General features: G+C 44.3%; 1 protein-coding gene across 8 annotated transcripts; it reads right to left on the bottom strand.

Moving 5' to 3' along the window:
- On the bottom strand, positions 1-26,419 carry Znf169 (zinc finger protein 169). 8 transcript variants are annotated; one of them, XM_052727392.1, is made up of 5 exons: positions 26,153-26,419; positions 22,365-22,451; positions 13,949-14,075; positions 13,403-13,498; positions 1-5,208 (listed from the first exon to the last, which is right to left on the bottom strand). In XM_052727392.1, exons 2-5 carry the CDS (start codon positions 22,395-22,397, stop codon positions 3,251-3,253), a joined length of 2,214 nt encoding a protein of 737 aa, XP_052583352.1. In that variant the 5' UTR covers positions 22,398-22,451; positions 26,153-26,419; the 3' UTR covers positions 1-3,250. The 8 variants fall into 8 exon arrangements, with proteins under 8 accessions (XP_052583352.1, XP_052583350.1, XP_052583357.1 ...); XM_052727390.1 differs by having other exon boundaries at positions 26,167-26,419; XM_052727397.1 differs by having other exon boundaries at positions 1-5,205; positions 26,167-26,419.
- Between the last annotated feature and the right edge of the window lie 1,089 nt (positions 26,420-27,508).

Here is a 27,508-nt window from a genome sequence, read left to right as displayed (position 1 = left end):
TGCAGCTTTGTAGAGAACCAGTTTATTTAAAGAAAAGGTTGTGAAGTAGAGAGGACTGCGGTGTAACAAGCAGTCAGCTATCTCATGAGTGGTGAGAAAATGCAACTGTCCTCCCTCCTCGTGAGAAGAGCGGAGCATTTACTAGTGTTCTCCGCCCTCTTCACCGCTGTGGAGAAGGGAGAGGAGTGGTCAGGAAGACCCCTTATGGCAGGAGTTGATGGCTGGTCAACTTTTACAGATGTAGAGGGAATCGTGTTGTGTTGAATTGTTTTTGCTCTCCAAGCCCAATTCGTGTATTAAAGTTCTGATGATGTGACTGTATTTGGAGACCGAACATTTAAAGAGGCCCAAAAATTTATAAGGTGTGGTCCTAATCCAATATGAAGTGTCCTTATAAGACTGGAAAGGCTGGGCACAGTGGCACATACTTGCAACCCAGCACTGGGGAGTGCAGGTAAAAGCATCAGGTTCAAGGCCAGGCTTGGCTACATAGTGAGTTCAGGGCCTTCCTGGGCTACATGAGACCCTGTTTCAAAAGAAGAATGAAGGTAGGAAGGTTTGGGATTTGGGGGGAGAATGGGGAAAAGGAAGAGAAAGAACCAGGGAAGTACTATGGGAACCCTAGCAAATACAGAGTTTAGAACCAAGAGTGGGCTATTGTCATAACCTAAAAATGTCTTAGTAGCTCGGAATTGTACAACATGTGGCAGCTAGACCTGTTTGAGATGCAGGTGTAAGGTGATCCTGATGAGGTCTCAGGAATCAGGCATACCTAATTAAATTAATTAAATTTTGGTATTAAAACTGGTATCCTTGCTATATAGTGACAAGGAACTTGGCTGAACTGAATCCTAGTGTTTCGCAGAATGGAGGATTTATTGTCGTTATGATTAAGGGTGCGCACTGCCACAGCACATATGTGGAGGTCAGAGGATAAATTTGTGGAGTTGGTTCTCTACTTCTATGTGGATTCCAGGAATCAAACTCAGATCCTCAGGCTTCTGTGGCAAGTGCCTGTACCTGCTGAGCCATCTTGTTGGCCCCAAATGGAGGTATTTTAAGCAATGTAAGTACAAAATACTCACATGAGATTTCTACATGGATGACCAAACTATGGCCTTATTTGCCCTTACTGCATGAGGACAGAGATAAATTGAGGGGATTGTTGAGCAAAAAAAAAAAAAGATTAGAACTTTAAAATTTGGAAAATTCTCCCCTTATTCATATAGTTTTTTTTTAAAGCCATGAAAGTGTGTTTTGGAGGGAACAGTAGGTGGCTAGAAACCATTTCTAAAAGATTAGTGTGAGTGTAAACCACAGAGTCTGTCAGCCATCTCACCCAGCACTCTCTAGCCTGGATGGACAAGGAAAGAGACTGGGGCAAAACCAAGACAGCCTATAGGGCTTCTGAGATTCTAAAGAAAATATTAGTGGGGCTCCAAGCCACGAGCATGTGTTCATCCTCAAGAAACAGGGGGAGTGTAGGGCGGTGGTGGCACACGCCTTTAACCCCAGCACTTGGAGGCAGAGGCAGGCGGATCTCTGTGAGTTCGAGGCCAGCCTGGTCTACAGAATGAGTTCCAGGACAGGCAGGGCTACACAGAGAAACCCTGTCTCAAAAAACCAAAAAATTTAAAAAAAAATTAAAAAGGATAAAAAAGAGCTTGGTGTGGTAGCTCACACCCTTGGGGGAGGCAGAGGCAGATGGATCTCTGTGAGTTTAAGGCCAGCCTGGTGAAGAAAAGAAAGAGAGAGAGAGAGAGAGAGAGAGAGAGAGAGAGAGAGAGAGAGAGAGAGAAAGGAAGAAAGAAAAGAAGAAAGGAAGGAAGGAAGAAAAGAAGGAAGGAAGGAAGAAAGGAAGAAAAAAGAAAGGAAGGAAGGAAGCGGGAGGGAGGGAGGGAGGGAAAGAGAGAGAGAGAGAAAGAGAGAGAGACAGAGAGAGAGAGAGAGAGAGACAGAGAGAGAGAGAGAGAAGAAAAAGGGGGAAATGTGGTTCCAAATAAACTCATAAATCAGGATTACTACTAATGTGGAGTGAGGTCAAATGTGTCTCCTCAGTGTCCACGGCTCACACACCATTACCCGTCACCCCTGTGAGCCAGGGGACAGAACACTGTGTCAAATATTATTCTTGAGACTTAAGGTCCCACAGAATTTACCTTGCTAAATTTGTACCTGACACTGGGACCCATCATTCCTCAGGTCTTTCCAGTGTTTTCCTTTTGGAATAAGAATATCTAAACCTGTCTGGCCATTGGAATTTGGAAGCAAATTTCATGTTGGATTTCATAGGATTACAAATAGAAATATGGCTTACAGGTGAACTGGACTTAAAGCCCTTCCCATACTTGATTTAGATATTTATATTAGAGATTTTCAATTTAGAGTTAATGCTGGAATGAGTTAAGGATTTGAGGTCTAGGGATGACGTGAATGTATTTTGTATCTCCAAATAACAACTCTGGTGCTGTGGAGAAAGCCAGCTGTTGACTGAATCATATTCCCCACAATGTAAACACTGATGCCTCACCTCTGATGTGATATAACTTGGAGCAGGGCATTTAAAGAAGTTATCAAAGTTGAACAAGGTCCTCTGGTGTGGCCCTGTCTGGGAGGAACAGGCACCAGGAAAGCCTGTGCAAAGGAGACCCGGCCTGTGGAAGCACAGCATAACAGGAAGCCATCCACCAGTCAATAGAGAGGTGAGGCAGGAGCCACACCTGAGCCGGTCTGGGAGAGGACTCCCGGGTTCCACATACCTGGCAAAGTAAATTTCTTTTGCCTAAGCCTGGGGTATTTTGTTAGGGAGCCCTAGAAAACCAACACACACTGCTAACTGAAGAAAGTCAACCATACACCAACGATTCCATCAACAAGTGAGGACTTTCCCCCTATTCCATTTCAGGAAAATGGGACATTCATTCTCCAGTGACCTCTGCCAGCTTCCTGCTCCTGGAGAAAGGAAGGAACAGGACAGACAAACACCTCTGTGCTAGGAGCTGATGGCCACACTTATTCCTCCCAGGTCTGTGGTGGTGAGACCCCTACCCCACCCCGACCCCAGCAATCCCTGCACACATCGGCTTCTTCCCAGAGCGGGTCTGCTGATGTGTGTATAACAAGGACAGAGTTAAAGCCGGGGCCACGCCCAAACAGCTTTTTGTGGACTAGACTGAGTCCTCCAGACAGAGGTGAGGTGTGACATCCCATATCCAGTCCCTTACACACACGTGCAGTTGACAGGAAGCTCCTACTTAGAGTGTGTCCTCTGGTGTCGCGTGAGAAGAGACTTGAAGCCAAAGGCGCGCCCGCACTGGGGGCATGGGTAAGGCTTCTCCCCCGTGTGGCTCCTCTGGTGCCCGATGAGGTTGAACTTCTGGCTAAAAGCCTTGCCGCACTGGGGGCACACGTAGGGCTTCTCTCCCGTGTGTGTCTTCTGGTGCCTGGCGAGGAGGGACCTGAACTCAAAGGCTCGTCCACACTCAGGGCACTGGTAAGGCTTCTGCTCCCCATGGGTCCTCTGATGTCTGATGAGAGAGACCTTCTTTCCAAATGCATGCCCACACTCAGCACACAAGAAGGGCTTCTCCCCTGTGTGAATCCTCTGGTGCCTAATGAGATTGAACTTCTGCCTAAAACTCTGGCCACACTGGGAACACACATAGGGCTTCTCCCCTGTGTGTGTCTTCTGGTGCCCGATGAGGTTGAACTTCTGGCTGAAACCCCTGCCACACTGGGGGCACACGTAGGGCTTCTCCCCTGTGTGTATCTTCTGGTGTCTGGTGAGGAGGGACCTGAACTCAAAGGCTCGTCCACACTCGGGACACTGGTAAGGCTTCTCCCACCGTGCGTGGGTCCTCTGGTGTCTGATCAGCGTGGCCTGCTTTACAAATCCACGGCCACACTCAGGGCACAGAAAAGGTAGCTCGCCTGTATGAATCCTCTGGTGCCCGATGAGGTTGAACTTCTGGCTGAAACCCTTGCCGCACTGGGGGCACACGTAGGGCTTCTCCCCCATGTGTGTCTTCTGGTGCCTGGTGAGGAGGGACTTGAACTCAAAGGCTCGTCCACACTCGGGGCACAGGTAAGGTTTTTCCTCTGTGTGAATCCTCTGGTGCCTAATGAGGTTGACCTTCTGGGTGAAACTCCAGCCACACTGGCGACACACGTGGGGTTTCTCCCCGGTGTGTGTCTTCTGGTGTCGGATGAGCGTGCCCTTTTGGCCGAAGCGTTGGCCGCACTCAGCACAAACATAGGGCTTCTCCCCCGAGTGTGTGACCTGATGAGTGAGGAGCCTGGAGAGCAGCCTGAAGCCACGGCCACACACCGAGCACAGGAAGGGGTTGTCGCCCGAGTGTGAGCTCCACCGGTGCTGCAGCAGCGAGGCCTTCCGGCAGAAGCCTCTCCCGCACTCCGGACACACGAAGGGCTTCTTGTCCAGGTGAGTCCTCTGGTGGAGAAGGAGGTCTACCTTCTGGCGGAAGCATCGCCCACACTCCGGACATACCAGGGGTCTCTCTCCGGAGTGAATAATCTTCTTGTGGTTGTTGAGAGAGGATACATACATGAAGCCTCGCCCACACTCCCCACACACATATGGCTTCTCTCCGGAGTGTTTCCTCTGATGGACGGTGAGAGAGGCCTTCTGAGTAAACTGGTGCCCACACTCAGAACATGAGTAAGGCTTCTCCCCTCCATGCATCCTCTGGAGCTTCAAGAGGTCTGACCTCTGGCAAAAGCCTCTTCCGCAATCAGGATATCCATGATGCTTCTGAGAGCTGAACAGGCTTGCAGCAGCGTTAAGCCCTAATGGAAATGCTCCATGTATGACTGCTCCAGATTCTGACTCGTCGGATCCGGTCGACACTGTGCCTGCCTTCTCAGGGATCCCTCCTGGGGCCAGGTCAAGGTCTGTTCGTTTCCTGTTGCTGTCTACCCAGTACACTGCCTGCCCTTGACACGGGCTAAAGAGCGTCTTCAGGATCCTCGAAGGACTTGCTCTCTGCAACAGAGCATCGCTGCTGTCTCCCTCTTCGTCTTCTTTACTGCTAGAATAGTCTGGAGCTTCTGGCTGGAGGTTGCTGCCTGCTTGTGGGCTTGGGAAAGTCTGAGGGGGGTGTCCACTCAGCACACACACTTTGAGGACTTCTGGACTAGCAAAGGATATCGGGCAGGAGAGACAGGACTCTAATTCTGTCCTGGGTTCTGCTAAAGAGAAAGCAGTGGTTAGATTCAGAGACACCCATGGACAGTAACATTTCCCCAGCAGTCATTCCCGAGGGGTTCACACACTCCCCTTACAGGCCTATCTCCCGTACTCTACTGCAAATAGTCTTCACACAGCTCTGAACGTCAGGAAACCAAAACACTGAAAAGCTTCATGGGAAATGTCAGCATGTAAACTACTACAACTAGTCACTCATGGTGGCATGAACATCCACAAATACTTGCTTTTACTCAATGAGTTATTTCTTCATTGATTTTCTTTGTTCTATGAGGAAGTGACTAGTTTGAAGTCATCTCCCTAAAGGTTTCCCCAAATGGGAGAGGCAGTATAAAACCATCTTAGAGAACCACGTGTGATATTGAACTGAATGCTCCCTCACCCATAAGCAAACGAGGAAAACAAGCTGGGTCTCTCTTATCAGCGAGCAGGGATTCAGCAGTGAAGTGAGGCGCCATGGCCTAGACCGGCGACCCCTAAAAGGAATCTGACTCCAAGTAACCCAATTAATCTGAGACTTCCTTGGATTTTCAAGTCATAAGAGAGAAATGTTCCCCTCTAATAACCGTACTTGCCTAGGAGATAAATCAGTATACCTGTCCCACTATAATTGGTTCTTGTCTACTTGGAGCTGATTATAAAATCCAGTGAGCTCTGACTGAGGACTCAGAATGTCCAGCCTTTCTAGACCTACCTGATTCTTTATGACCAACACAGGTGAGACATATTTCATGAATCATCGGCAACAGGTCTCCTAACTGTTTAAGATTGCTGTTGGACCATAGTCAATTATTAATGTGCCACTTACATCCCCTTTCACAGTCCAATATCAAAAAGGAGTCATCACAAGGAACACATCCACACAGTCTAAAATACATACTGTGGAACCTTTTACCAGAGATGTTTCCTGAGCCCTGACCCGCATCAGTGATTTGTCTGACCTGACCTAAAATCAGAGTTTGGCATCCAGAGGGGTCACCACAAGAAAACCCACAGAATCAACTAACCTGGGCTCAAAGGAGTTCACAGAGACTGAACCGACAACCAGGGAGCCTGCATGGGGCTGACCTAAGCATTCTGCATATATGTCACGGTTGTGTAGCTTGGTCCTCTAGTGAGACTCCTAACAGTGAGAACAGGGGCTGTCTCTGACTCTTTTGCAGGCTTTTGGGACCCTACCCCTCATACTGGGTCACCTTGCCCAGCCTTAATACATGGGGGGAGGGGGTGCTTAGTCTCACTGCAATTTGATATGTCATGTTTTGTTGATACTCATGGGAGACCTGCCCTTTCCTAAACAGAAATGGAGGAGGAGTGGACTGGGGGTGGGAACTAAGCGGGGGGAGGGACTGAGAGGAAAGGGAGAAGGGAAAACTGTGGCCAGGATGTAAAATAAATAAAGAAATAAATACTTTTATTAGAAATAAATAAATAGATGGCCAATAAAGACTGGGGGGTGGGGAATAACTACCATGAAGCCCCCCCTTCCTAGCACCTAAGTCCCACTGTTCTTCCTCCTAGGAAAACTATTCAGTGAGCCAGCTCTCTGGTGTCCCTGCTGGTTGAACAAGCTCTTCTTTACAATTACTAATGCTGTTCCTCCCGGCCTTCCAAACTGTAGAAGTTAACTTTCAGCCTGGTCCCTAGACCTCGCCACCAAAGGTCCTACTGCGGTCAGTTTCTTATCAGGAAGTGTGTTCTAATTCAGCTCACTAAACTCATTTATTTTGGTAAGCTAGCTTGCCCATATTAACATAACTCTTGGCTATTGCTTGCATTTCTAGTTTTTACCAGATATTTATAGCTCAGTAGTAGAGAACTTGTTTGTCATCCACAAGGCCCTAGGTTCAATATTTGGCATCAAATAACACACACACACACACACACACACACACACACACACACACACACACACACACACAGAGTTTCTTTAATTCTTGAGTTTTTAACAGCTGAAATTGGGTATACAGTGCTGACTACTTGCCTGTGGTTTGAAGGAGGAAAAGGGTACCCCCTGCCCTGTCTTACCAATACCCCCACACGTCCTTTTGTGTCCTCAGCAGCAGGGGCAGGAACTGTTGTGTGCCTTGTGTAAACGTGGTGACTGATCTAAGCACAGCTCCCAGAGAAGCGCAGCACCTTCCCTCATAGCTCACTTAGCAGTGTAGTACTGTGGCAAATTTCAGCTGAAAGCAACTGAGCTTGCCTTCCTGAACATGAGTGACTCTCATCCCAGCAAGCATAGGCCTGAACACAACTAAAGACTGATCTTCTCCCAGTAAGAGAATTCCTCTCCTGAGTGCCTTCCTACTTAGAAATCATTCCTCAACTTCCCAACTCAAGTAAAAGCCTTGGTGCACATGCCTTGGAGCTGGAACTGCATCACTCCTGTGGAAATCCAGCTTGCTGACTACAAATCATGAGGACTGTCAGCCTCCACAACTGTGTGAGCCAATTCCCTACCTACAGTTAGGAACACCTCCATCCTACTGATACCGGTGCTGTCTTTCTGAAGAAAAAGAGATTTTTGGTACCAACAAGTACACATTTCTGTCACGTGGAAAAACATCGCAGTTGCTTCAGAACTGAGTGACAGAGGCTAGGGAAGTTGTGATGTACACACTGAAGGGGCCTAGATTGCCACTAAAGGGAGTGATGGTAAGAAATACGGAAAACAAGTTTCTGAACTGTACTCCAGTTTCTGTGGAAGAGTAGCACTTATACACAATGAAATATTTAGCTGAGATTTCTAAGCGAAGTATTAAAGTTGCAGCTTGGATTATCCTTACCACTTAATGGAACATGCAAGAAGAAATTAATTGAATTGTTAAGAAAAAAAAAGGAAGTTCTCAGCTTATGCATACTGGGAAGATAAGAAAGCTTGTCCTAAAGAGAACACTAAGAATGTCGCTAAACAGCCTTTTATGCACCATATAACCACAGTAATTGCAGAAGCCTGCAACGGACATGGGATTATAGCACCAGAAACACTGCAGTTGGAGCCAACAGAGAACAGGAAAACAGGACACGGTGAAGGAAGGCTGGCATACTTCTTGGGTTCCACGGCTCTGGACAGAAGAACTCCCACTTTTAGTATTACGGATTTTTTAGGTAAGGGGTCTCCATCACAGCACCTTCATCCATCTAGGTCATTACATCCTCTCATTTCCTCCTCCACTATCTTCCCTCCACCACCTCTATCTAGCTGGTTCTTTCCTCAACTGCTGCTTTCTTATTACATGTGTTCCACTACTTTCTCTATTTCCTACTTCTCTTAAGTGTCCTCCCCACCTTTATGATTGATACCCTGTTAAGCTTTGTCAAACACACACACACAGAGAGAGAGAGAGAGAGAGAGAGAGAGAGAGAGAGAGAGAGAGAGAGAGAGAGAGTGTTTTATATCTGGGTTCCATATATGAGAAGAAGACATACACTATTTGTATTTTAACTCTGGCTTATTTTGTTGAACATAATGATTCCCAGTTGCACTCATGTGCCTGCAAATCCTTTTGGTATATACAGGAGTGATGGAGCTGAGTCACATAATAGTTCAATTTTTAGTTTCTTGAGGACATGACATACTGATTTCCATAGATGTTGCTTTTGTTTAGATTCTCACTGGCAGCATGCAGAAGTTCCTCTGCCCCATATCCTCACTTGCACTTGCTGGCATTTGTTTTTGTTTTTACTGATGATAACCATTCTGACAGGGGTGAGATGGAATCCCAAGCACCGTTAATTCTCAGCTCCCTGATGGCTAAAGATTGAACACTGCTTCACACGTGTATTGTCCACCTGTATTTCTTCTTCTGAGAACTGTCTGGTCCGCTCACTTTCTAACTGGGTTCTTTAGTATTTAATTTTTCTAGCAGAGCCATTTTGATGTAAACATGCACTGTGCTTCAAAAAGGGGAGAATGACCCCCCAGATCAAATCAAAGTCACTTCCACCACAGACGTGAAGTCCACAAACTGAGGGGGTCATCGGACCTCAGTGCTTGGTTTCAGAGGGTACAACAGTGGTTCCGGGAAGGCATTCTGCTCCTGGCTGATGGCATGGGATGCGGCTTGGCAGAATCCTAGGAATGGAAGCCCTGCCTCAAGTTGGTGGGGGACCTGGCCATTGCCCGTGAGCCTGGGAGCAGAACAAGTCCAAGGGGATTATTTGTGAGCCTTGAGCGTTACTGGTATTTGTCTTCCTAGTTTGCAATTTACTTGGTGTTTATCACCCCACTCTTCCTTCTGTTAGTAGTAAACAGAAATAGCCTAATCCTAACACACAAGGCACAAAGAAAAGCCCACATGAGGGGAAGAACCACAGTAGACCTGTCGACATTTACCACTTGAAGTACAGAAAAACGTTACCCTCACTTAGGTCTCTTTATCTTCCATACTCTTATCATACCTTTTTTGTTTTTTAAAGGTAAACTTAAGATTTAATCATCAATAGGACCATTTAGAAGTAAATGACACTCTACTGTAGTGCCATTTTGGTTCTCTTCATTATTTTTTTCTCCTTTCCAATGCTCCTGCTTCAGGACTTCTCTTATTTTTAATGGTCTTTTTTTGTTGTTGTTATTTGGGGGTTTGCTTTTTGATCTTGTGGATGAGAGCAGGATTACTTCTTTTACATTTTCTTCTCTTTGAAGAATTTCCTTACCTACAGTTTAACATAGTATGTGTCACAAATTCTTTATTTCTATAGTGTCAATGTATCATTTTCCTTTCATTCCTCAAGGATAGTTTTGCTAGGTATAGAATTTACAATCCTTTCAGCACTTGAAGAAAATTCTTGCCATGTCCTCGTTGGCCTAATTAGTTCACATGAAAAATCCTCTATCAGGAAGGCATTTTTTTCTCATTGGCTGCCTTCCAGATTTTTTCCGTTTTTAGTTTCCAGAACTGTAATTATTATGTGTCTCAGTATTTATGCATATAAATTTATTTAATGTTTCTATGGCTTCTTGTATCTATATGTTTATATCTATTGCAAAATTTGATATGTTTTCAACCATGATTTTCTCAAATATTTTTCAGCATCTTTTTTGAATTCTGATGACATAAGTGCTGTTTTCTTGGTTTTTATCCCAGAAGTCACTGAAATCATTCTTTTTTCAGTCTATTTTCTTTCTTTGTTCAGATTTATGATATTTTATTGTTCTGGAATCAAGTCCACCAATTCCACTTGGATATAGTGGTGCACATATTTAACCCCAACACTCAGGAGGCAGAGGCAAGTGGATCCCTATGAGATCAAGGCCAGCCTGGGCTACAGAGTGAGACTCTGTTTTTTTTTTTTTGGGGGGGGGGGTTTGAGACAGGGTTTTTTTGTGTAGTTTTGTGCCTTCCCTAGAACTCACTTTGGAGACCAGGCTGGCCTCAAACTCACAGAGATCCACCTGCCTCTGCCTCCCAAGTGCTGGGATTAAAGGCATGTGCCACCACCACCCGGCACAACTCTGTCTTAAGACATAAACAAGTTCACAGATTCTATTCATCATTCCAACTCTATAGCTAAGCCCATCCAATGAGTTCATATTTTCCGTTGTATGTTTCAGTAACACAACTGCAAATTTATTTTTTACATAAACTACTTCTTTGCTGGTATTTTTATACTTTTGTTTCAAGTGCACTGTAATAGGTTGAAAATCCTTGGGATGCTTTTTTACTCAGTACTAGGGATTGAACCTATGACCTTGTACATGCTAGGCAAGTGCTCTATTCATGAACTATGCCCCTAGCCCTCTTTTTATATCTTATTTTGAAGGTCTCACAGTTGTTCAGGTTGGCCTTGGACTCACTCTATAACCCAGGCTTCCCTTGAACTTGCCATTCTCCTACCTCAGCTAAATGCTAAGTTCACAGTCCTGCATCCACCAGACCCTGAAGTCTAACCTCTGATCCCCCCTTCGTCAGCTGAATGTCACTGTCATCTTCAAGTTCCCTGGCTCTTGGTATGATGAGTGATATTTTTTATTCTATCTTGAATTGGCTTAGATTCTGGGCCCTATTTAGATGTCATTTTAAGAAGTACACACCCTATTTATGCTCAACACTAAGATACAAGTCAGTAGTTAAGTAAGTTATGATCAATATAAAGTAACTCTACTCACTAATAAAAATGAATTATTGATGTGCACCGCATGGATAAATTTGCAAGTAATAATGCTAAGTGTAGAAAACAGTTATATCCTGTATGAATCAATGGACATAAATTTTGGAAGATTCAAACAAATCTATAATCAGGGAAAACAGATTAGAAAGGAGGAGATATTATTGGCAGCTGATGGCTTCTGAGGAAGGGAGAGTCAGTCTCCTTTAAGGAGCAGGCCTGGTAGGTCTGCCACACTCCATGGATGGCCTCATACCCATGACTAGATGGGCAACGCAAACAGGACTTGTTGGGTTATATTTAAAAGGGAAGAAAAGGAGGACAGGAAGTTGGGAAGTGCTGGGGAGACCTGGAAGGAGTGAGAGGAGAGAAATGGGGGCGAATATAATCAAAATACATTGTCTGTGTGCATGAAATTCTCCAAGAATTAATAAAAAATACTCTGCTTTTTTAAAAGAAAGAAACAAGAGGACAAGGAGGGTTGGAAAGCAGAAGTTGTGGTAAGGCACATGGAAAGAGTGGGAATGAGGGACATGCTCACTGTGTCAGTTGTAACAAAACGTATTGATTTTCACTTTCAATACAGTTTATTATACCTTTAAAACATGCCTTATTTCTTAATACTCATATCTTAATAACATTTTATTATATGTTAATATGCCTCAGATGATAAAATTCTTTTACAAAGTCAAAATTTGATATAAAACATAACATCCATATGATTTATTTAGAAGGAAAAAACAAAAATAAGAGCATGGTGGTATACGCCTTTAATCTCAGAACTCAGGAGACAGAGGCAGACAGAGCTCTATGAGTATAAAGCTAGCCTGGTCTACATAGGGAGTTCTAGGCCAGCTAGGGCTACACAGTGAGAGCCTGTCTCAAAAAAATTCTTTAAATGTCAGTAAAGTAAAAATAAATGAATGAAAAAGGATAAGCCAGATGGAAATTTACCTATACATTCTAATATTCATATAAAATTATATGAATAATTACATATTTATTCATATAGGCCTAAATGTTTTAGGGAAAATTCTACAATTGTAATCAATAACAAAAGAGAAAAAAAAACAACTTAACTGAAAAGTGGGCAAATGTCTAAAGCAGTCAACTCTCTCTCTCAGAAGGGGGCACAGATCACATGAGAAGATGCTCATATTAGCTACCTACCCCATGGGCGTCCAAAAAGATGGGGGAATGAGGTCAGACAATACCAAATGTTGGTAAGGATGTGTCCAAAGAATTCTCACACTGCCACTAGAGTGCATTCTCTTACCTGCTTCAACACAGTTTGGCATATCTAATCCATCCAAGGCTACAAACATGTATGAACCAGCTTCTTCAGTCTGGCTATGATTCCTGCACACTTCCACAATGTCATAAAAGAGTACAGAGTGACAATGTTTAATTGCCAGGAACTGGGGGGGTGCACACAATGAGTGAAGAAATTTACAAACATGCAAACCACGTGGTATCTGAAGGCTAAAAGGCAAAGGCAGCTACAGAATGTGAACAGAGGAGGTGGAGAAGCAGGCCAGCCTGAGAAGGAACGAGCCTGCCCCCTGGTGGACAGTGGGCTCCTAGCCCACAGGGCTGACAGATTGCTACAGTTCTTCACATTTTGTTGTGATCTTGATTAAGCCATCACAAAGGAAACAAAGTTATGGGAATCTACAGGATGGGTGTGGTGTACAGCAGTTGCCGAGTCAAGAACAGAAACGGAAAAGCACTCAGCAGGAGCAGCCTAGTTAGTCTGGTAGAGGGGGTACTGTTTGGAAGATCAAAAGTGAGTCTGGGAAGAGGACAAGAAGAAACCTAAAGGTGCTGCTGGCACCAAGCAGAGAAATCAGGCGCCCTGATGAGGTAGAGCTCCAGAAGAGCCCTCTCCTGGTAAGCATGGGAAGGAGGGAGGCAGGAAGGGAGGGAGGAAAAGAGGGAGGGGATGCTACACAGCCTTCCCTGGAGCCCTGGGAGGAGAGCTCCCCCTAGCATGCCAGAGTAGACTTCCCGGCCTGCTGAGCTCCTCAGTGCCCAGCAGCATCATCACCTGCCCAGTCTTCCACTTACCTAGACAAAGGTCCAGAAGGCATTCACTGCCATCTCTCCAGGGCTCTGCCCCTTGTTCCAGCTGTGAGATGAGTTTGGGTTTGGAAAATGCAATTCCTAGTCGCAAGAAACAAAACCAAAAAGACCTTAGGCTAGCGGCTTAACTCCAGGGTAGTGTAAGAAATGCCACACACCCAGAAGGGAAGTTCAGAGATGGGAAAGAATACCAGAATGCTGAGAAGGAATGAACGAGGGCAGGGGATTCTGGGTCAGAAGCAGGGTGATCATGCCCTGTGCTTGGATAAATAAAGTTCCTCCCATATTTGAAGGGTGCAGCCTAGAAAGAGGACTAGAAATACATTGTCAGTCATTGCAAACACACACACACACACACACACACACACACACACACCAGAGAGAGAGAGAGAGAGAGAGAGAGAGAGAGAGAGAGAGAGAAAACTTCACTACAAAATATGGACATTCAAAAGAACAGAACACCTTGGCTGCTACACAGATGTTTAGGATGCCCACAGGTAAACTCTGAGACCTAACACAGGATGGCCTTACCCAGAGAGACCAGGTGGCTGTAGTTCTCCAGCATCACTTCCCTGTACAGGATCCTCTGAGCAGGACTCAACAGTTCCCATTCCACCTGGTTGAAGGCCACAGCCACGTCATGGAAAGCCATTAATGCCTATAACAAAAACACATTCCTGCTCATGAAAGAACCAGCCTAGTTAAAACCAGTTTAAGTCACTATCCGGGTCCAAGACGGTTACAATGCGGCAACCTGGTGCAACCACATGAAGTTTACAGGCCCTTTTACCCTGAATCTTGCTTTTGTATGTTGGAGAAAACTCCCTCCATGTGGATGCCAGGCCTGTACGTGGAACCCAGAAATGCAGGGTTTCCTATTCTGCCCTATTGATCTAGGCATATACAAGCCCTTCCAAACACCAGTTTTAATTATTGCAGCTGTATAGCAGGGCATGAAATCAAGAAGACTGAATCCTTCCAGTTTATTTTATCTTACTTTTATTTTATTTGAAGGGGTTCTGGCTATGCTGTCCACGCTAGCTCAACGTCCAACTCTCCCACCTCAGCTTCCCTAGTACTGGGATTAGACATGTACATACTGTTAATAAACTTCACTTAAAAAGTTACTTTAGCTATTTTTAAACACCCTGTGCCTTCCTATACAAGTTTTAGAGGAATCTTGTAAATACCTACAAACAACAACAAAAATTGTTGTAACTTTACCAGAATTTCTGTTTACCATATATCTTAGTTAGGGCTCCTATTGCTACAATGAAACACCATGCCCCAAAATCAAGATGTGTTTGTAGGAAAGCGTTTATTGGGCTCACACTTCCCCATTGTAGTCCATCACTGAAGGAAGCCGGGACAGGAACTCAAACAGGGCAGGAACCTGGATGGACGCAGAGGCCGTGGAAGGGTGCTGCTTACCGGCTTGCTCCACATTGCCTACCCAGACTACAGAACCCAGGCCCAACAGCTCAGGGGCAGCACCACCCACAATGGGCTAGGCCCTTGCCATCAATCACCAATCAAGAAAACGCTCCACTGGCTCTCCCACAGCCCTCCAATGGAGAAACTTTCTCAATCTAGGGTTCCTCCTCCCAGACAACTAGGGCTTGTGTCAAGTTGACACAAACCTAGCCAGCACACCATGTGCATCCACACGGTGAGAACTGACCTCTTTACTATGTCAAATTTTCCAGACCCCCACCCCCACCCCCCACCCCCGGCTCTGTGTGTATGTGTGTGCGTGTGTGTTATGATTTCTTTCACAAAATGTAATTTCCAGCATTATAATCCTACAAGGTAGCCAGTTGCAGTGGTCCACACCTTTAATCTCAGCGCTCAGGAGGCAGAGGCAGGTAGATCTCTGTTAGGTCAAGACCAACCTGGTCTACAAAAAAAGTTCCAGGACAGCTAGGGCTGTTACACAGAGAAACTGTCTCAAGAAACAAAACAAGCAAAAGGAGATCCTAAAAAGTTCTTAATTACACTTCAGAATTTCAGTATGTGTTGTGTGTGTGATCTTGACGACACTGAAGTTTGAAGGGATAGTCACTGCTGTGAGATACATGGTATATGATACAGCTGTTTGTGCGCAACCTGACCTAACTCACTCACTAGCCCTACAGAGTTTTTCTGCTAAATTCCCAGAGATTTTCTATAGGGACCATCATGTCCCAAGAGAGTATAAACAGTTTTAGTTCTTAGTTAATGATCTGTATGTTTTCACCTCTTTTTCCTTCCTTTTTTTTTCTCTATCTAGAACTTTTAGTATTACATTGAATGAGTGGAGAAAATAAACATTCTATACTTGTCCTCAGTCTTAATGAATTCAGTTTTTCAGCATTAACATGCAAACATTAGGATAGCTTTTATCAAAAATCAAGGAAACAGTCATGAAAGTGTATGGAGGAACTGAAACCTTGCACCGAGGACATAAAATGATAGCATTTCTATAGAAAATGGTTTGATAGTACAATTACCACACTATCCAGCAATTCCATCTGTGTGTCTACAGGCCCCCAAAAATCGAAAGCACAAACTAAGAACACTGCAGAACAATGTTCCTAATAGCATTGTTCACAGAAGCTGAAAGGTAGAAAACCCCAGCTGTCTATCAACTGATGATGAATGGAGACGTGAAGTGTGGTACACACAGACATTAAAAAGGAAATTCTGATGTGTGTTTTCTAGAATGAGCCTTGAAAATATTATGCCACGTGAAATATGCCTCGAACTCACAGAGATTGGCCTGCCTCGGCCTCCTGAGTGCTGGGATTAAAGGCGTGTGTCACGCTGCCTGGCCCCCAATAAATCTCTTGAGTGAGGTTTGTGGTAAAGACTTTCTTTCCCCGGAGCTGAGCAGAGCAAAGCAGAGATTAACAACTTTTGCCAGAGCAGAGCAGAGCTCTCACTGGAGTGGAGGAGAGTAAGTGTAACACTTTGGCTGCGGAAACTTTCCCTTGCTGGAGCAGAATTGTTACACTCTGGAGAAGCTGAGCAGAGCTGTAACATTTCTCCAGAGCACAGTGGAGCAGAACTGTGACAACCTCACTGAGGAACACACACACACACCCCGTTGGAGCAGAGTTATTATACTTGTATCAGAGAAACATTTCCTGGAGCAAGGACTGTAATACTTTGCTGGGGAAAGTATTCAGAGCTGTAGGTAATCCTTGGCTTCTGCCTGCTAGGATACCTTCCCCTGAGAGCTGTAGGTATTCCTTGGCTTTCAACTGTCAGGACACCTTTCCCTTCAGAGCTGTTAGGTATTCCTTGGTTTCCAATTGTCAGGACACCTTTCCCTTCAGAGCTGTTAGGTATTCCTTGGTTTCCAACTGTCAGGACACCTTTCCCTTCAGAGCTGTAACACTTACACTAACTCTAACCATCTTCTTTCTGTGGGAATGTTATTCAACTCTTGAGACTCTAACAAAATGCCTGAAAATTTTCTTTCTCGTGGTGCTAGAAAGCAACTGGAGTGCTGTGGAGGGCTTGGTCTGTTTCTAAGATGGTGTTTTCTATCCTCCACAGGGGACAAACACTGTCCTCAGAGGAAGACAAGACAAACAAGCAACAAAGGCCCAAATTAGTTCCCTTTAGGCCCATTACAATCTTACTCCTTTATACATGTTCTGCCCATGGCTTAATTGCCTCCCAAAGACCCTATCTTGTTTCAACATGTGGATCTTGAGGCAAATATTTAGATTACTGAAGTATTCCACTTTTTTAAGGTATTTGGATCAGGTGTCAAGAGAAGAGATAATTTTACTCCTTCCTTACCAACTTGGTAGGCTCACAGAGTAGTGATGGCTTCAGATAAGAAATCAGTTTAGTCACACTGATCTCTTGTGGGAAATGAATCACTTCTCACTTAACTGCTTCCACAGTTCTGTCTTTGGGTTGTAACAGTCTGAATATTAAAATCATGGTGTGGATTTTCTTTTTAACGTTTATCTTGTTTGGAGTTTGTTGGGCTTCTTAGATGTACAGATCTTCTTTCACAGACTTTCTAGAAATCGTTTCTTTGCCTCTTCCATGTATCTTTTCTTCTGTTTCCACTGTGTGCATCAGTACACCTTGTGGTGCCCCATGGCTCTGGTTTTTTATTTATTTATTTTGTCTTGCTTTCTTTGCTCTTTAGAATGGATATTCAGCTGAACTGTCTCCAGAGTCTTTTGTACATCTACCTAATAGGCTGCTGAACTCCTCTGATGTAATTTTCACATGAGTTATTATATTTTACTACTCTAGAATTTCTGTATTCTTTCCTTTTATAATTTTTCTTTACTGAATTCAATATTTGCTAAAACATTGTTGACTTCAATTCTTTTGGCTCTGTGTCTGTGGTTCCCTTAGCTCTGTGTGCTGAGTTTTCTCATGGTCACTTAGCAAGCAGACAACTTAAGGGTAGGTAGGCTTCTGTGGAATAATCCTGTTGTTCACTTTAAATATGTACTACTCTCATTGGTTAATAAAGAGCTGACTGGCCAATGGCCAGGCAGGATTTTCGGGGCAGAGAGAATGCTGGGAAGAAGGGTGGAGTCGGAGGAGATACCATGAGACTCAGAGCAAACAGGATGGGAAGTACCCACATGAGGTAAATGAGACTTGGGGCAGCACATAAATTAATAAAAATGGGTTAATTTAAGTTATAAGAGCTAGCTAAAAATAAGCCTAAGCTATCAGCCAAGCATTTATAATTAATAAGACGTCTCTGTGTGATTATTTAGAGAGCGGCTGGTGGCACAGAGAAACTCTGCCAATAGTAGGCAGCTGAAAATATCACAACACTCTCTTGCCACTAAGCATCAACTTTTTCCTTCAACAGTGTCTTCCAGTTTTGACTAGACTATCATTCTACTAAAGTTGGTTTTGACTGCTCATAGTCTGTCAGCTCATTGGTTGCTTGGTGGGAAGACCAGAAACCTGATTTCCCTCCTATGACACTTTTATTACACATTCTTTTTAACTGAATTATTTTATGTATATGAAATATCCACAAGTAAATCCATATAACACAAAGCACATTAGTAGTTGTCTTAGTCAGTGTTCTATTGCTGTGAAGAGACCTCATGACCATGGCAACTCTTATAAAGGAAAACATTTAATTGGGGCTGGCTTACAGTTTCAGAGGTTAGTCCATTATCATCATGAAGGGAAACATAGTGGCATGCAGGCAGACATGGTGCTGGAGAGGTAGCTGAGAGTTAGACATCTGGATCAGCAGGCAGCAGGAAGAAAGAGAGAGACACTAGGCCTGGCTTGAGCACTTGAAACCTCAAAGCCCACCCCCAGTGACACAATTCCTCCAATAAGCCACACCTACTTCAAAAAAACGCCACACATCCTAATGCCGATCAAGTAGTACTCCCTAATAATGAAACATTCAAATCTATGAGCCTATGGGGGCCACACCTATTCAAACCATGATAGTAGTTAACAGGAGCTGGGAGAAGAGAATATAGCATAGAATAACTCCTGAGCATAAAGGATTTCTTTTGGAAGTAATGAAAACATTTTGGCAGTGAAGGCTGTACAATCTGATACACATTAGTTGAAAATATACTAAAATCCACTGAAATGCATATTTCGTATGGGTAAACTTCACAGTATATAAATCATATCCAAATACATTTTTAAAGATATACTTATTTTACTTTCATGTGTATGGGTGTCTTGCATATGTGTATATCTGTGCACCACGTACATGCCTGGTGCAAATTCAGAAGAGGAAGTTACTGATGGTTGCAAATCATCATGCCAGGTCTTCAGCAAGACCAGCACATCTCTCAACCACAGAGCCATCTCTCTAGCCCTCATTTTTTAAATTTAAAATTCTAACGATGAGTATTCTAACCAAATGGGGAACTTTGTAGTAATGGAACCTGAACTATGGTTATTGTTGTTTGTAAAACATATTATAATTTGCAGCAGACTTAAAAAAAAACCTTAAGATTCAATGAAAGGCTATTAATTGATTTCTAATTAACTAGTATCCTATACCTACCAGCCCTTTAATGTTATAACTCAACTTTCAAGCAAAATTCTTCAAGTATCATGTTATGTATATACAGGTCAGATTTTCCTATGCAGTTCAGATCTGATACACAATAGAGTAACTGAAAATACAATTGTGGTTTCAAAAACCACTGTTGATCAAGAACACGTCTCTAGGGGCCATGTGTGGTTGCATACACTTAGGAGGCTTGGGAGGCAGAGGCAGGTACATCTCTGTGAATTTAAAAATAGTCTGGTCTACAAGTGAGTTCCAGGCCAGCAGGGTTGCATAGCGAGAGCCTGTCAAAAAGAAGATTTGACAAAAGAGGGGGGCACATAGCTCTTGGTTTCTTTCTAATAATATCAAAACCAATAATTTTCAACTTATCTAGGAATATGCAAATCAAATATTTGCCATCTGACCCCAGAAAAATGATAAGATCGCCAGGCGGTGGTGGCGCACACCTTTGATCCCAGCTCTCGGGAGGCAAAGGCAGGTGGATCTCTGTGAGTTCGAGGCCAGTCTGGTCTACAGAGCAAGATCCAGGACAGGTCCCATAACTACACAGAGAAACCCTGTATTGAAAAAAAAAAAAAAAAACCTCAAAAAATGATAATATCCAGATCTTCTCTCAAAAACATTTAATGCTTGATATATTTATAGCACAAAGCAAAACTCAATTAGCAAAAATGGCAATAAATATTTGTGTAGCTAATATATTAAACATAAAAGTGCTCCTTAGCAGCTGTTTGTTCAGCTGGTTGATACATATTAACTATCCTGAGTTACATCAAGCTGTTAGGTTGTCTAATCAGTACAGAATGATTTGTTGTTAAAGAAGCAGGTGATTCAGACCGTGTGTGTGTGTGTGTGTGTGTGTGTGTGTGTGTGTGTGCGCGCGTGTGTGTGTGCGTGTGTGTGTGTGTGTGTGTGTGTGTGTGTGTGTGTGTGTGTGTGTTCACGTACTTCATATGTATGGGGGTGCATGTGCATGCACATGGCAGCCAGAGAAAAACCTCAGCTGTCATTTCTCAAGCCCTGTCCACCTTGTTTCTTGAGACAAGGTCTGTCATTGGCCCAAGACTCATTAAATAAGCCAGGCTGCCTGGGCCGTGAGCCCCCGAAATCCGCCCACCTCTGCCTCCTCAGCACTGGGATGACAAGCATCCACCACCACACTTCAATTTTTTTTAACATTTATTTATGTGTGTGTGTGTGTGTGTGTGTGTGTGTGTGTGTGTGTGTGTGTGTACATGCATACCACAGCACATGTGGAGAGGTCAGAGGGCAACTTTCAGGACTTGGTTCTCTCCTTCTACCATGTAAATCACAGGGCTCAAACTCAGGTCATTGGCAGCAGGTATCTTTACCCACTGAGCAGCCATCTTGCCATCCCCTAGCCTTTTGTACGCATGTCTGTCTACTATGTATGTATGTGAGCATGGGTGCAGCTGCCCCAGGGAGGCCAGGAGAATGTGTCGGACTCCCCAGGGCTGGAGTTACAGCTGCCCTAGCCCTCAGTCTCTAGACCAGACTAGCCTTGAACTCAGAGACTCACTGGCCTCTGCCTCCTGAGTATTGGGATTAAAGGCGAACACCACCATACCTAGTTGCAGCTAAGGCTCTCAACTTCTGGGCCATCTCTCCAGCATTCCCTGACTCTTACTTTTTTTTTTTTAAATATGGGTTCTGAGGAATCAAACTCAGGTCCTCACACTTATAAGACAAGAATTTTATCAGCTGACCCATGACCCCAGTCCAATCCAGGCTTTTAAGCATCATCTTCCAATTTTTTAAGTATGGATGGTTCCTCTACTTAAAATGGTCCAACCTATACTCTTAATTTTACAGTAGTATAAAAGTTACACACATTCATTCAGCAGAAACTATTCTCTGAATTTTGATTTCTTCCTGAGCACACAATATAGCATTACATTTGTACAGTGCTAGTCAGTAGTAATAAAGTGCAGCTCCTAGTGAGCCACGTGATCACAAGGGTAAGTAACTGGTACTCTATGGTACCCTGTAAGGCTAAGCTCTTATGCCTGGTAGAGCAAGTGAATTAAATCCACTTTCTACTTACAGTACAGTCAAGTTACAATGGGCTTTTCAAGACATCATCCCACCATAAATCAAGGAGCGTGTATATAAAAAAAGCTCAAACACAAAGTATGGTGGCCACACAAGCAAAGTTACCCATGTGCCACACATAGACAGCAGGCATAGAATCTTTACCTCTACACAGAGAAACCAATGTATTCAAAGGCTACTGGCTAGTGTAAGCTTCCAACACAATAAAGGATGGCCTGTAGTCACTATGTCGGAGAAGGGCTAGACTCCCTGAGACATTCCTATAAGAATGTCTTCTCCCAACTCTCCAGTTTGCAAAATCCTTCAAAAGCCATCCTGAAGGCTGGGAAGGCAGCTGTTGATAAAGGGCTTACCTTGAAACCATACGCTCCTGAGCCTGATCCCCAGCACCCAGCCGAAAGCCAGGTACTGAAATCCCAGTGCTGGGAAGTGGAGATGAGATCCCTGGAGCTCACTAGCCAGCTAGCCTCGTCTAATCAGTAAGCCCAGGTTCCAGTGTGAGTCACCATCCCAAAAGAACAAAATGGATGACTCCTGAAGAATAACACCCAAGGTTGACTTCTTTCTGGCTTCCATGTCTTACACACACACATACACAGCCTTCATATACATCCTTTAGGCCTTGGGAATCATTGGGTTCCTAAGCCTAGACAACCTCTGTTGTTATGTTAGCCATGTGATGATCACAGTTAACTACTTAGTGAATGCTTTTGACGTGAATGAAGCAAAGGAATTTTATAGAAAGCTCCAGGAAGGACAGGTTAGACCTCCCAGATGTGGGTAGGCACTGCCTAACACCCACAGCAAGACTGCAGACAGGAATGGGCCATGAGAAATGGCAGGGCTTACCTTGTTTCTGGTTGTCAGGAGCCCTGGGGCCATCTCCCACTCTCCAGAACTCTCTCCCTAGAGAAGGGTCTACTTGCAGAGTCCAATCTGAGAAACAAGAAAAAAGGTGTAAGGCACTTAGGAAGAAGGCCCTTCCTATCCCAGTCTCCTGATTCAGTAGGAGGTGGAGACAGGGTAGAGGTGAGGTGGGCAGGCTGACAGAGAGCATCTCTGCAGCCCATTCTTAACTGATCTGAGCCCCCAGATCTGAGCCAGTCACGAGATCAAACCCCATCTCTGGCTGAGTAATGGAAGAAGTCGAGGGCAATCTTCTCCCAATCACAGACAGAAAAAAATCATTCCTTGCATGAGGTATGTGACCTGGATTGGGTCCTGGCCTCCACACTTGAGTAAGAAAGGAGACAACAAGGGAGAGTTAAATATAAACAGGGCATGAGATAATGTTAGAAAACTGTAAATATCATTTAGGTGTGATCATGACATTTGGGGATATGGACGAAAATGACAGAACCAGAAGCTCTGAATGATGAATTGATATTTATAGTTACTGTTAAATAAGATGCCCTCGACAAATAAAAGTATTAAAATAGTGGGGGGGAAGCTCTTCGTGGAATAAAAAAAAGTACTTAAAAGACATGTCAACCAAAAGTAACATGTGAACCTTACAGAGAATTATTCTAAGTAGTCAGTGAAAAAAGAACTCTGACTTATTCTACAGATGGCATGATTGTGGAGAAAAATCCCACAAAATCAACAACAAACTCCTAAAGCAAGTTATTTTAACCCGTAGACACAAAGTTCATAATAAAATATCACTTCCCTATACAGTAGCACCAAACCACTGGAATTTGCTATGAAAACAGCACAACGTTTAGAACAACATCCAAACAAAGTAATATTAATATAATTTTTTAATTATGATGGCTATGAGGAAAACTACAAGACTTTGTGGAAAGAAATGAAAGATCAAAGTGAATGAAGACATATTCCATATAATAAGCAGGAAAAGTCAACATGTTTAAGGTGTCAGCTCTCCCCAACCTTGGCTATAGATACAAAGACATCTCCATCAAAATTCTAAAAAGTCTAAAATTCATACAAAAAGACAGGAAAGTTAATATGACACTGAGGAACACACCAAACCCCGCCAGAGGTCACAACTCACAAAGCAGTAACCAGGACAACGTAGTGTTTGGGGATGGGGGAAGCAAACTTAGAGACATAGCCCCATAAACTGAGTCAAACAAGCTCTGTTACAAGCAGTCTGAACTGTTCTGATGAAGATGGTGAGTGTTGTGCTCAGGGGAGAGCGTTCTACAACATCCTTGTTCAAAGTGACTCTGAAGAGACAAACCAGAACCCGGACTTGAATGGGGAGTGCAGTAGTAGCTAGACTCACAGACAGGCTGTGGCACAGGGCTCCAGAAAAGAGCCAATTCCAAAGAAATCCATACTTTGAGGTGAGGACTGGGAGCAGGACAGTTCATTTACAAGTGATAAATCTAGGTTCTGAATCCACGGACTTTAGAGCTGTTATACTTCTGGAAATGATTGCAATGTCTTCATATTGTAAAGTTAAAAATAATAAATCCTGGAAGAGAAGGATAAATAACACTAAAGGTCTTTTGAAAAACGCATGTGGAAAACCTACTACCATAGATGCCTTAGTATCTCTCTAGATAGATAGGTAGATAGACAGACAGACAGAGAGATGATAAATAGAAATATATAGTGTGTGTCAAAAAAAATGGAGTTTCCTATAACAATATCACTAGCTACCACAGATGAATAAATTAAAAGTCTTTTGGAGTTGTTAGCCCCAAAGACACCCCCCAAACATTACAGGTATTGTCACTGCTCTTGGTGACCCTCCAAACCTTGATGAGAAGACCCTACTACTGAAGACACCACATATTTGAGTCATAGAACATGAAGAAACCAAGCTGGTACTGACCTGGAAGCTTCACCTCTCTTCTAGTTTTCAGCTGCCAAAAGATGCTATGCATGCTACCAGAGTGAAAAAGTAATCCTCAATCGGACCTAACTACGAGCCCTGCAAACTACAATAATGACTGTCCTGGCAAGATACGCAGATACGTCCACTGGTGCGATAGTGGCAAAGCCATCGTGGGAGTAACCAACCACATTGTGCTTGGATTTAAGTGTCACTCCAAAAGATGAAAACTATACCGGTTACCAGGACAAAAACCTATCTAGACATGCAATAGTTCCTAGAGGATTCCCTACTGCTATGATTTTGCTAAATGGACATACTATTAAGCCAACTCCTGATGACTTACTGGCTTACCCATAGATTAATGCATCTCTCTCCACCCTCATTTGAGACACTTCTATTTGCAATAGATAATGACTAACACAGAGACCCACAACTGGCCAAGGTGAAGAGAATTAGAAACTGCGGACTGTTCAGCCCTAATGGGAATCACAAACCCTGCAGCCCAGGCTCAGGAATCCTTGAGGAAGAGGGAGCAGAAAGCATGAGAGCCAGAGGTGGAGGGGGACCATAAGGAAACAATGACTTCTGGCCACAACAGGGCGGCTGTACATAGGAACTCACTGCAGTTACAATGCCATGCACAGCACCTGTGCAAGCCCAAGCCAGAGCAAACCACAGCATGGAGACGGGAGTTCGGTACCAAATCCCACCCCTAGTATGGAGCTACTGGCAATTATTAGCTGCTGGAAGAGGAAGAGACAGTTTCCTCTATGAGTATCTATAGCTCCTGGTAAGCCAATCACATTTCAGTGAAATATTCAAGACTATTTGGGCAACACAAATCAGTCTTGATGGATTTTAAAACAAGAAAGACCGCCGGGCGGTGGTGGCGCACGCCTTTAATCCCAGCACTCGGGAGGCAGAGCCAGGCGGATCTCTGTGAGTTCGAGGCCAGCCTGGGCTACCAAGTGAGTTCCAGGAAAGGCGCAAAGCTACACAGAGAAACCCTGTCTCGAAAAACCAAAAAAAAAAAAAAAAAAAAAAACAAGAAAGAAAAAAGTCTGCAAGGATGGGTGGGTAGAGAAAGCAAATGGATCTGGGAAGAATTTGGGGTGGTGAACATGATCAAAATGAGTTGTACGGATCACTTAAAGAGCTAAAGAAAAAGCAAAGACCTGGCCACATCTCCAGGATCAAGGAGTCAGCCAACAAGTCCTGGGCCATGGGGGAAAATCCTCCCCTGGCTGCACTTCAGGCTCTTGGAAGACCCCAAACTCAAGAGAGCCACACAAGGTCAGAAGCCCACAACATGTACAAGGACCAACCCCCCAAGACACACACACACACACACACACACACACACACACACACACACACACACACAAGCCTTGGCACACACCAGGGCTCCAGGATTCAACAATGGCCCCAGGCTCCTGGTCTTTGTCGGTCCCTTCAATCAGGCAATTTTGTATGTTTTTCCCAAAGGCAATCCTCAGGCATGAACCTGGGTCCTAGTGAGCAAGATGTATTTCCAAATTTATGGTGAGCGCAGCTCCTCAGGACTAATACCCAAGACTCTCGTCCTCACCAGTTCAGGTGTTTGTTCCTGTAGAGGATAGCTACCGTCCCTCACCTCTCAATCTCAGTGGCGAGTGGGAGTAGAGTAGAGACATCTGGATGCCCCAGATCCAGTCTCCCAGACAGCGCCCAAATGCAGGGGACACACCTACAGCCTAGCCTGGGAAGCAGATCTTGGGCCAGGCCAACCTGCAGCTTGTCTAGAACAAGGTACTGGATCCCACATCCCAGCCCCACATGGCCCCCTCCCCACCCGAGGGTCTTCACCGAGACCCTCCTCTGAGATGGGCAGTGCAGCTGATTCCACTCCGGAAGACTCCACGCATCCAGGACCGAGCAGCCGCTGAAGCCTGAACCTTGTGAGTGGCCCACGCCTGCAATCCGGACTCTTCTGGAAGGATCCGCAGGAGCCGGGGTCGTCCTGCTCGCTGGCCACAACCGCTGGAGGACAGTCCACAGGCACAGGTGACGACTGCAGGATGCGGAAGTACACCGGCCGGGATGACGCGCGCGCGCGCGCACTACACGACCCACGCAGCTCTAGAGATGGGGAAACTACAATACCCAGAATGCTGCGTGCAGCAGGACTCTTCAAGCTGGCTCCGAGGCTGCACCTGGAGTCACACTACTGGAGGGGCTCGCTACCACCAGCAGGACTCTTTCCCTGGCTGCAGGACGACCCGGTAGGATCTTGGAGAAACTGAAAAATCAGAAAAGCCAAACTGAAGTAACCTTCAGGTACTTAAGGAGGCCCATTAATCAATTTTTAAAAAGATGTGTTATCTAGATGCCTTCATCCCGCCGACTCACCATTTTTTTTACACGTCCGTTTTAAAAGACATCTTGTGTTTTAAACTGCAGCTTGTATGGATTTACTTTTTGAAATGCCAAAAATGCTGAGGAGGTTGTTTCTTGAAAATAATTCTAATTTTTTTAATGATTACAAGAACACAAGGACAAACTAAGTTTGAAAACATTTAAAGCTGTAATGTTTTAAATTATTTTACTAATACAAAAACCACTTATTGGTAGTAACAGAAATCAATAAAATCTTTGCAAAAAGACTAGGAATTTGAGTTGAACTGAATTTAATTTGGGGGAATTTGATATGAAATACAAATTATTTCCTATTTGCTTCTTAAAGTGAAGTAACACATAGCTGAAGTAATAGGGACCAGATTCAGTCTTCCACATAAATCAACTTTAAAAAGACAAAATGTGTTCAACAATAGATGTGAAAGCGTCGCACATGGAACAATGAAGGGAAGTCGGCACTGTGATAATAAAGGAAGTGTGCAGTGAACTTCCCTGGTGGAGAATATTTCCTGGTCGGAGAACAGAGAAGGCAGGGCCTGGAGGACAATTTGAGATGAAGCCAGAATACTGGGGGAACCAAAGCAGCGTGAGTTGAAACGACAGTACAAAGAAACGGAGAGCCAGAGATGGGCGGAGGCTCCTCTTCCGACTGCATCCACTACACACAGACAGCACGTGACACAAAGTTGCACTGTCCAGGAGAAAAACACCGGAAAATGTTAAAAGGGGTGCGGGGGGGGGGGGGGGGGTAAGGAATAATACCTATTCCTATGAAACAATGAAACCTTCATAA

The sequence above is a fragment of the Peromyscus californicus genome, unplaced genomic scaffold, assembly GCF_007827085.1.
Source record: "Peromyscus californicus insignis strain IS unplaced genomic scaffold, ASM782708v3 Scaffold_8__1_contigs__length_139910024, whole genome shotgun sequence".
Lineage (NCBI taxonomy): Eukaryota > Metazoa > Chordata > Mammalia > Rodentia > Cricetidae > Peromyscus > Peromyscus californicus.
Note: the sequence above shows the minus strand (reverse complement) of the source record. Positions and strands in the feature narration are given on the sequence as shown.